This window comes from Lissotriton vulgaris, chromosome 1_1 (genome assembly GCF_964263255.1).
Source record: "Lissotriton vulgaris chromosome 1_1, aLisVul1.2, whole genome shotgun sequence".
Taxonomy (NCBI): domain Eukaryota; kingdom Metazoa; phylum Chordata; class Amphibia; order Caudata; family Salamandridae; genus Lissotriton; species Lissotriton vulgaris.
Window position 1 is genome coordinate 65,833,111 of NC_141685.1, and position 12,060 is coordinate 65,845,170.

The window sequence follows — 12,060 nt, forward strand, 5'->3', positions numbered from 1 at the left end:
GCACCTCTAATCAGGGTGAACCATCATCACGTGGTGTAGAGGAGGAGACAAATGTGATAATAGTTAAGGAACTGCTAGGCAAAACTGACCTAAAGGGAACTGGGCCTGCACTGCACCACCCAACATGTTCCAGGAGGAATGTGGCTCCATCAGGTGATTATCAGAAGTTTGATAACAACAAGAATAGTGCACGGAGAGAGTAATAGAGTTATAGGAATCCTTACCTGACAATTATTTTCTTTGTTTCCGAAAGGGTGGCAGCCACGCTGCACTTCCTGTCATCCCAGAATACCTTGAAAGGAAGTAAAGAAATTATTTTGCATCAGACGACAATCACACTTCATCACATTTTACAAATAACCGTCCTGGATTTACAAAACAACCGAGCACAGGGAGAACCAGAGTCTGACTTCAGCCTCCTTTAACAGCTATTGCTGTGAATGTTCAACAATTTACCGCCATGGTCCTGCATGCGGCTGTTAACTGTTAACATTCACAGCAACAGCTTTGAAACAAAGGCTTCAGAGCACCGGAGGTGTTTCAACCCCCTCGGTCTCTGGGACACCGTTGTTTTATTAATTAACACATTCTGCCCTCATGGGGCAAACAGTGTCAAGACCTTATAGTCAGCCGTAGCAGGTAATACTGCCCATTGAAGGATCGCTCCCTTGGTAAAGGCCCTTGCCTTTGGAGCTAAAACAAGCTTCAAAGCTATATTAAAGGTTTCAAATAATTACTGAAGGTATAAACATGGTTACTCAGTCACAGAAATAATTGTCATAATATTTGCAGGAGAATCACATAATGGTAACCTCTAAAGTATATCAAAAGCCAGAATCAGAAATAACTCTTGATGTAAAGTCAATGACAGAGCACCACAACAAATGTGTGCTTAGAAATAAGAAAACGTTTTTCTATAATATCAAATAGCAAACTGACATAGAATCTGCTTAGTTAAAAATCAAGGAAAAGTTCTTAAGTACAAAATCAGTAAGAGGACTGACATGTAGTCTGCCTTTAGGAAAAGGGTAAAATAAGACAATTGCAGCAAGTATCCCAAAACAGTAATTTTATACTTTTTTTTAGACAGAGAGAACACATTATTTACATGTTTCATGATGAGGTAAAAATGACAGCAAACAATGAATATTCATGAAAACATGGCGCAACAAAATGTAATTTCATAAACCACACCTACAAAATGAATAATGAATTGTGACTCTTCCTCTAAAAGCCACAAGTAATTTTGCAAGGTTATTCCCTAACATAATAACTGGATCTTAAGTTTAAGTTTCTGGCCATTCATCATTGACCTAATTTGTACGGGAACATTTGCTGGCAGCTTATTAGTTGTTTATTAGAAATGCCTACAACTTGGAATCCTTTCCCAGGAGGGGTTGGTTGGGCGCTCCCATCAGTCTGACTGTGGAACGGGTAGCACATTTATTGATCAAAAAATATCCCGGATTCCCATTTACTTCTTCTACTCCTGTAATACTACTAACAGCATGCGACTCTTCTGATACTACTACCAGCACTCTTACACTCGTGTAATTCTACTGAAAGCACACCACTCTTCTAATACTACTGACAGCACTCCTCATTCTAATACTAATAACATCACTCTTGCACTCTTAATACTGCTGACAGCAAACCACTATTCTGATACTACAAACAGCACTCTTCTAATACTACTACCAGCATTCTCACAATCCTGTAATACTACTGAAAGCACACCACTCTTCTAACACTACTAACAACACTCTTCTACACTACTAAGATCACTCTCACACTCTTAATACTACTGAAGGCAAACCACTCTTCTGATACTACAGGCAGCACTCTTCTAATACTACTAACATCACTCTCACACTCTTAATACTACTGACAGCATGCCACTCTTCTGAAACTACTACCGGCACTCTCACACTCCTGTAATAGTACTGAAAGCACAGCACTGTTCTAACACTACTGACAGCACTCTTCTTATACTACTAACATCACCTCACACTCTTAATACTACTGACAGCAAAGCACTCTTCTGATACTACAGACAGCACTCTTCTAATACTACTAACATCACTCTCACACTCCTAATACTAACAGCATGCCACTCTTCTGATACCCACTACCAGCACTCTCACACTCCTGTAATACTACTGAAAGCACAACACTCTTCTAACACTACTGACAGCACTCTTCTAATACCACTAACATCACCCTCACACTCTTAATACTACTGACAGCAAAGCACTCTTCTGATACTACAGGCAGCACTCTTCTAATACTACTAACATACTATTACACTCTTAATACTACCGACAGCATGCCACTCTTCTGAAACTACTACTAGCACGCTCACACTCCTGTAATACTACTGAAAGCACACCACTCTTCTAACACTACTGACAGCACTCTTCTAATACTACTAACACCACTCTCACACTCTTAATACTACTGACAGCAAACCACTCTTCTGATACTACAGGCAGCACTCTTCTAATACTACTAACATACTATTACACTCTTAATACTACCGACAGCATGCCACTCTTCTGAAACTACTACTAGCACGCTCACACTCCTGTAATACTACTGAAAGCACACCACTCTTCTAACACTACTGACAGCACTCTTCAAATACTACTAACATCACTCTCACACTCTTCTAATACTACTGACAGCACTCCTCATTCTAATACTAATAACATCACTCTTACACTCTTAATATTGCTGACAGCAAACCACTCTTCTGATACTACAAACAGCACTCTTCTAATACTACTACCAGCATTCTCACAATCCTGTAATACTACTGAAAGCACACCATTCTTTTAACACTACTGACAACACTCTTCTACACTACTAACATCACTCCCACACTCTTAATACTACTGAAAGCACACCATTCTTCTAACACTACTGACAACACTCTTCTACACTACTAACATCACTCTCACACTTTTAATACTACTGACAGCAAACCACTCTTCTGATACTACAAACAGCACTCTTCTAATACTACTCCCAGCATTCTCACAATCCCGTAATACTACTGAAAGCACACCATTCTTTTAACACTACTGACAACACTCTTCTACACTACTAACATCACTCCCACACTCTTAATACTACTGAAAGCACACCATTCTTCTAACACTACTGACAACACTCTTCTAACACTACTAACATCCCTCTCACACTCTTAATACTACTGACAGCAAACCACTCTTCTGATACTACAGACAGCACTCTCACACTCTTAATACTACTACCAGCATTCTCACAATACTGCAATACTACTAAAAGCGCACCACTCTTCTAATACTACTACCAGCATTCTCACAATCCTGTAATACTACTGAAAGCACACCATTCTTCTAACACTACTGAGAACACTCTTCTACACTACTAACATCACTCTCACACTCTTAATACTACTGAAAGCAAACCACTCTTCTGATACTACAGGCAGCACTCTTCTAATACTACTAACATCACTCTCACACTCTTAATACTACTGACAGCATGCCACTCTTCTGAAACTACTACCGGCACTCTCACACTCCTGTAATAGTACTGAAAGCACAGCACTGTTCTAACACTACTGACAGCACTCTTCTTATACTACTAACATCACTCTCACACTCTTAATACTACTGAAAGCAAACCACTCTTCTGATACTACAGGCAGCACTCTTCTAATACTACTAACATCACTCTCACACTCTTAATACTACTGACAGCATGCCACTCTTCTGAAACTACTACCGGCACTCTCACACTCCTGTAATAGTACTGAAAGCACAGCACTGTTCTAACACTACTGACAGCACTCTTCTTATACTACTAACATCACCTCACACTCTTAATACTAGTGACAGCAAAGCACTCTTCTGATACTACAGACAGCACTCTTCTAATACTACTAACATCACTCTCACACTCCTAATACTAACAGCATGCTACTCTTCTGATACCCACTACCAGCACTCTCACACTCCTGTAATACTACTGAAAGCACAACACTCTTCTAACACTACTGACAGCACTCTTCTAATACCACTAACATCACCCTCACACTCTTAATACTACTGACAGCATGCCACTCTTCTGATACTACAGACAGCACTCTTCTAATACTACTAACATCATTCTCACACTCCTAATACTACTAACAGCATGCCACTCTTCTGATACTACTACCAGCACTCTCACACTACTGTAATACTACTGAAAGCACACCACTCTTCTAATACTACTGACACAACTCCTCATTCTAATACTACTAACACCACTCTCACACTCTTATTACTACTGACAGCAACCCACTCTTTTGATACTACAGAGGGAACTCTTCTAATACTACTAACACCACTCTCACACTCTTCTTAATACTACTGACAGAACTCCTCATTCTAATACTACTAACATCACTCTCACACTCTTCTTAATACTACTGACAGCAAACCACTCTTCTGATACTACAGACAGCAGTCTTCTAATACTACTAACATCATTCTCACACTCTTAATACTAACTAAATGCTACTCTTCTGATACTACTATCAGCACTCTCACACTACTGTAATACTACTGAAAGCACACCACTCTTCTAATACTACTGACAGAACTCCTCATTCTAATACTACTAACATCACTCTCACACTCTTAATACTACTAACAGCATGCCACTCTTCTGAAACTACTACCAGCACTCTCACACTCCTGTAATATTACTGAAAGCACACCACTCTTTTAACACTACTGACAGCACTCTTCTAATACTACTAACATCATTCTCACACTCTTAATACTACTGACAGCACACCACTCTTCTGATACTACAGGCAGCACTCTTCTAATACTAATAACATCACTCTCACACTCCTAATACTAACAGCATGCTACTCTTCTGATACCCACTACCAGCACTCTCACACTCCTGTAATACTACTGAAAGCACAACACTCTTCTAACACTACTGACAGCACTCTTCTAATACCACTAACATCACCCTCACACTCTTAATACTACTGACAGCAAAGCACTCTTCTGATACTACAGACAGCACTCTTCTAATACTACTAATACCACTCTCACACTCTTAATACTACTGACAGCAAACCACTCTTCTGATACTACAGGCAGCACTCTTCTAATACTACTAACATACTATTACACTCTTAATACTACCGACAGCATGCCACTCTTCTGAAACTACTACTAGCACGCTCACACTCCTGTAATACTACTGAAAGCACACCACTCTTCTAACACTACTGACAGCACTCTTCTAATACTACTAACATCATTCTCACACTCTTAATACTACTGACAGCACACCACTCTTCTGATACTATAGACAGCACTCTTCTAATACTACTAACATCATTCTCACACTCTTAATACTACTGACAGCAAACCACAATTTTGCTACTACAGACAGCACTCTTCCAATACTACTAACAAGACTCTCACACCTCTTAATACTACTGAAATCACACCACTCTTCTAACACTTCTGACAGCACTCTTCTAATACTACTAACATCACCCTCACACTCGTAATACTACTAACTAAATGCTACTCTTCTGATACTACTATCAGCACTCTCACACTACTGTAATACTACTGAAAGCACACCACTCTTCTAATACTACTGACAGAACTCCTCATTCTAATACTTCTAACATCACTCTCACACTCTTAATACTACTGACAGCAAAGCACTCTTCTGATACTACAGACAGCACTCTTCTAATACTACTAACACCACTCTCACACTCTTAATACTACAGTGGTGTGCTTTCAGTAGTATTACAGTAGTGTGAGAGTGCTGATAGTAGTATCAGAAGAGTAGCATGCTGTTAGTAGTATTAGGAGTGTGAGAATGATGTTAGTAGTATGTTTAATTGATGGAGCGCAAAGAGTGATATAAAATGATGGACTGAGAAAAAAGTAACTGGAAAATTGATGCAATTTAACGTAAATTGAAAACCAAAAACGAACTAGATAACCACCGCTGTGTGACTTGGAAGCCTATTATTTCTTGATACAGTCCTCGTTTGTGATTACGTTACAGTGCTCACATTATCATCTGCACTAGAAGAGATGGGAGCCTCTGGTGTCTGGTCACAGAAGCTCATTTACATACAGAGGGGGATGACACCCTGTTCACAACGCACAACACAACTTGTTTCTGTAAAATGCTTGTACACAGTACACTGTAAAGTGACTCAGGTAACAGTGTGACTGTTGTATGATATGAGTGGGCAGTCTCAGTTGTTGAGACCTGAATGTCTGCAGGGTGCATCTTTAGTTCTATCAGCTGTTTGAGAGAGGGTGACATTCTCACATTCTGGGGACACAGCTGCAAACAGCTCCCCTTATGGTTTTTACATTTTTCATCTAGTCGGTGCAGATTTCACCTAAGACAGTAACCTTTCCAGCTCAATGGTCTGCTTCCTGGAATCAGCCGGCTTTCCTGTTCCCATACTTTGGTCATAAAAGGTAAATGTGTCTTTCACTAAAGTGTCCTTAGCTCGCTTTTGGTAATGTGGGTTGAGCAATAAGGCCATGCTCGAAAGTAAAGCAAAACAGTGGAAGTCACAAATTTCAATACAATGTAGTAAAAACTAAAGAGACAAAGAAATTCAACATTCAAAACAAGTTTTGATAAACAGTAATATTTAATAATTACTCTGGAGTAAAATCAAAACCAGGTCAGTGTTTTAAGGATTATTGATTAGCAAAACAGCTGTCCCAAAGAAAATAAAGGGCACAGTAAGTTCTGTCTTCGAAACCACAAAAAAAGACAATTAAGAACAAAAAGCAGATCCACTGACTCAATGATGAAGCCACATACACAATAGTATTTGTCCTCATTAGCCATGCTCAAGGTGGCACCAGTAAGTCCAGTTTCTGGTGATGATTATCACTGGAATTTGATTCAAGGTTTTGGACTCAATCGGTCCCCGAAGCTGACGAGATGCACAGAAGTGGCTTGAAGTTAAAAATGAACACAAAGTAGAGTTGGTTCATCAAGTTGAACCACAATTTACGGCCATCAAAATGCGTGAAACTTCAGGCAGTTACAACAGCTGGAAAGTCTTCAGAGCTCCGTGTTATGGAGATGGTTCAAGGTTGATGATCCCAGTGAAAGTACGGATTGTGGTGTGCGAACAAGCAGCGTACTGGAGCTCACGCTGATGGTTCAAACATGAAACTTGTAACCGTCAAGTTACATAACAACAGGTTCAAAGGTCAATCAACGCTTCAAACCCATATTTCAGTTATCCACGTGTAAAGGTAGAATACCAATGAAGGCAGCTCAAGGTGCAGGGATCTCAGATTTTGGGCTCTCGCTGCTTACATTGTAGCCGTACAGCAAGAGTAATAACTGTTCTTCGTATAAGAATACAAGCCCCTCAGAACCAGTTAACAGCAGATGAGATTTCAGCACCAATGTGCCGGTAAATACAACATCAGGTAATAGGAGGAGGAGAAGGGTACATATCAAATCAAATCATGATAACATGGTTAACAAAATGGAGAAAGTACCTTATCCTACTACTACAGTATCAAATAGCTGCTACTAGAGTCCCTCAGAAGGCCGAGGGAAGTAGCAAGTCCAGGAAATTTACTTCAAGATATTCGTTGCTGCTCCTCAGCCAAACAAACACATCAGACGAGTGCTCTGTTGTTTTCGCAGGATCATCCTATTCACTCTAATAACTGCCCAAGTGCTGCGTCCACTTTAGCATTACCACAAAAATGAAACTCTCAGGTTGAGTTGGACGCCTCGAGGCTATTCACAAATGTATCTTACACCAGTGTGTAATCTATACATGCAAGGATGCTCTTAGAGTAACTTTGCTACTTTTAGCTATTCACCATTACAAGTATAAAGTTACTGAAAAGTGTGGACTTCTACGTCTGCACACACTTAAATAGAGGTGGAGTAAAATTTACAAATGAAACTTACTACATACAAAGTGGAGCAATAGAAAGTGCAGCACCACACATGGCCAACCACTGGTAATGCAACACCGTCCCTTAAAAAATAATGGAGGGCGAGACCTAAAAATCGAACCCGTTAGAAAATAAAGATAAAATAATGTGTTTTGCCTTATAAAACTACATATACCTTCAAAAGAATGCTGTAAAATGACATATACTTTAAAATTCATTAGTTTGTGATAACATATTTTAATCTTTTAATTTTAAAAATATTGCAACTATAAAAAAAGAATTAATTCTAAACATACATTTTTAAGGATGTGTCCCCTCTGAACAGAGGGGAGTACGGTAATTCAGTAATTCTGAGTACATAATAGGAAAATAAGATGATCTTACCTAGTTTGGATTTTTAAACAGATCTTTAAATAATTTTTTTTACATTTAAAATGAATGAAATATCTAATTAAAATACAAAATATTACTGTAGCATTTCTTACTTTGTTCTATATTTAAAGTATATACAAGTTCCATTTGTATTTAACCTAAAAATATTACATTTGTTTCAAGTGTAATGAACAATTGAAACATTCTTTATATTTTTTACACAGGGAAAACTCCACCCAAGTTGAAAATGTAGAAGATTATATTCTTTTTAAAGTTCAATTAAAGGTGTACCACCTAAATTAACATTTATATTATGTATTAATAATTTTGTGAAAAATGTGATGAGGAGCATTAATTATAACAAATGTAATTATACTTTTCTAAAAATGAATGTTATATTAGTGTTTCAATCAAACAGATGTTATTAAAACATTATAAAATAATGAGTTTTGTTTTCTTTTTAGATATTTTTTGCCATTGAATTTATTTATTTAGATTTTTAACTAATTTAAAATATTTAATTTACCATGATTTCCTACGGGGTTTTAATTCATGTCCGTAGCTCCATTATTATTTATGGGAGTGTATTGCAATTCCAGTGGATGGCCGTATGTGTTGTTGCCCTTACTCCGGCTCTGAGCTGGAGTACATTTAGAACTGTTTAAGGTACATTAGGCCTATAGTGACTTTAGAGCTGTGGTTTATGAATAGCAATGGGTTTACTCATTTGTGGGTGAGTGCTTTTGATTCCCTAAATCCCTCCTTACTCCTTCCTTAGCCCTCCCCTTTATTCATAAATATTACACATTTTACATCCACTCCCCTCTGTCCCTCTCACATTTGCTCCACAAAAGTATACATGTGCAGAAACTAAGCAGTCGAGGCAGACAACTCTACAAAGAAAAAGATAGGAGAGGTAGAATGACCGCACGTAGTTTGTGAATAGCATTTTGTTGTATTTTAGTCATATCGTAGTTTATGATTAGGCTCTTGGGTGTATCTGATGTGATTGTAAAGCTGGTGAAACTGTCCTCAGCAGATAGGAAGCAGGTTCCATTTCTAGCAAAAAGGACATGGAAAGAGGTCAATAAAGTGGATCTTTGTAATACGAGGCCGTGTCCCCTCAGAACAGAAGTCATTAGGACTATTTATGGTGGGGCCAAGAATGGTTTGTATGGAGTTGGCCCTGTCTGTAGTGGTACAAAGACTAGAGAATGATGTGGTGGGATGTTACTGAGATCAACTACCAGTCCATCCATCACCTTTAGTTTTTCTCAATGATTGGCCCTAAGTGGCACAGACATGAGCAGATGTTGGTCCCATAGAGACCTACGACAAAGGGACTCCTGCTGCAGCTTCCTGCTGAAGCTCATTAAGGCTGGAAACAGTTTGAGGTTACTTAGATTCTTGATCCTAGGAGCGTGGCCTCAAAGTTCAGGATCGAATGGACTTTGTGGGTCCGAGCCACAGCTTATAAACACTCAGGGAGCAAAACACACTGAACGGAATGAGGCCACAAATAGTTATTAAGGAATTAAGTTATTACAAGCATTTCCATGCCTCGCTGTGTGCTTTTCTCAGTAGAGTTTGTAGGATAATCAATGGATTGATTTCTTTGTGGCTGCTTCATCTGAAGGTTTTGCGGTTCTGAAACTTCCCCCCAGGGTTTACAGTGAGCAAATTTTATTCTCCCACATTGTATCTCTTATGTAGAAAGGTTACATTTACAACTAAAGTTTTTGTCACATTGAGGGCACTGACAATTTTCTTTCATGCTGTTGATTTTCATGTTGAATCAAATTGAATCTCCAGCAGACACTTCCCTGGCATTTAGAAAAATTACAAGGTTTTTCTCGGTAAGTTCTTGCAGGTTGAGTGAGACCAGATTTCTGGCTGAAACTTTTCCAGTATTCAGAGAGCTAAGAAGGTTAGTGCCCAGTGTGAGTTCTCTCATGTCTAGTGAGATTTATTTTCTGACTGAAGCTTTTCTGGCATTCTGAACACTGATACAGTTTATACCCAGTGTGAGTTTTCTCATGTCGAGTGAGCTCAGATTTCTGAATAAAGCTTTTCCAGCATTCAGAGCACTGATACGGTTTTAGTCCAGTGTGAGTATTCTCATGTCGAGAGAGCTCAGATTTATGAATAAAACTTTTCCAGCATTCAGAGCACTGATAAGGTTTTTCCCCAGTGTGGGTTCTCTCGTGATGAATTAAAATGGATTTCAGACTAAATTGTTTATGGCATTCTTTGCATTGATAAGGTTTTTGCCCAGTGTGGGTTCTTTCATGTACAGTGAGGTTGGATTTCTGACTGAAGCTTTTCTGGCATTCAGAGCACTGATACGGTTTCTGCCCAGTGTGAGTTCTCTCATGTCGAGAGAGCTCAGATTTCTGAATAAAGCTTTTCCAGCATTCAGAGCACTGATAAGGTTTTAGTCCAGTGTGAGTATTCTCATGTCGAGAGAGCTCAGATTTCTGAATAAAACTTTTCCAGCATTCAGAGCACTGATAAGGTTTTTGCCTAGTGTGGGTTTTCTCATGATACATTAAACTGGATTTCAGACCGAATTGTTTATGGCATTCTATGCATTGATAAGGTTTTTGCCCAGAGTGAGTGCTCTCATGGTTCGTGAGAGTTATTTTCCGACTGAAGCTTTTCTGGCATTCAGAGCACCGATACAGTTTGAGCCCAGTATGGACTCTCTCATGTACAGTTAAACTGAATTTCTGATGGAACCTTTTTGGGCATTCAGAACACTGATAGGGTTTATGCCCAGTGTGGGTTCTTTCATGCACAGTAAGGTTGGATTTCCGACTGAAGCTTTTCCAGCATTCAGAGCACTGATAAGTTTTTTGTCCAGTATGAGTTCCCTGATGTCGAATCAGACTACGCCAATAACTGAAGCTTTTTTGGCACGTGGAGCACTGAAATGGTTTTTGACCAGTGTGGGTTTTCACATGTTGCATGAGAGAAGATTTGTGACTGAAGCTTTTCTGGCATTCAGGGCACTGGTAGGGATTTTGTCCAGTGTGATTTCTCTTGTGTTTAGTGAGGGGGGATTGAAAACTAAAGCTGCTTTCACATTCTTTGCTCATACTCAAGTTGTTTGTTTCTCCAATTTGGGTCTGTTCCTGGATACATGCCATCTTAAGACTAAATCTGATTCCAGAGTCTGTACTTGTTTATGTTACACTCAACATTAACTTATAAAATGCACTGCAGATGATCTTCATAACATTTGTATTTAACTAATTATAGTTTTTACCTGGAGATCATGTTCCTACCTTTAAAGACACCTATCTAACTTCTCTTATACACTTTCACTGAGGAGCCCCTTGTGTTTATTAAGATGTTCCTCGTGGATTCATTTTCTCCAAGTTATGCCTGGTGATTTTGTGACTCCAGTTTATCACATTTGATTTAGGAGTTTTAAAAGCACTGACGAGGTCTTTGAGGTGTAGTGTTTGCCTGTTAAGTGTATTTGTTCACACAAGTAATGACTGATGATTAGGGCATGCCAGGGTGGTTTTATGTATTATCAATCACGCAAAATTGGCCCCTTTTAAGCTTTCTGTGCCAGTACATGCTTTTTACACCTACCGGCTAAGGCTAAGGCATGTACATGATTGACTTTGAAGGTCTGGGAAACTTGGAAACCACTCGGATCAACCCAAGAGACAGATTTGGTGGGGAAAAATCTTCCTATATTGGA

General features: G+C 39.0%; 1 protein-coding gene across 1 annotated transcript; it reads right to left on the minus strand.

The window, feature by feature from the left end:
- Positions 1–10,142: 10,142 nt before the first annotated feature.
- Positions 10,143–11,654, minus strand: LOC147737312 (uncharacterized). Its single transcript, XM_086925038.1, has one exon. It carries the CDS (start codon positions 11,492–11,494, stop codon positions 10,274–10,276), a length of 1,221 nt encoding a protein of 406 aa, XP_086781164.1. The 5' UTR covers positions 11,495–11,654; the 3' UTR covers positions 10,143–10,273.
- Between the last annotated feature and the right edge of the window lie 406 nt (positions 11,655–12,060).

Coding starts and splice junctions, on each gene's coding strand:
- LOC147737312 (XM_086925038.1), bottom strand. CDS start 11,494: ATGGCATGTATCCAGGAACAGACCCAAATTGGAGAAACAAACAACTTG.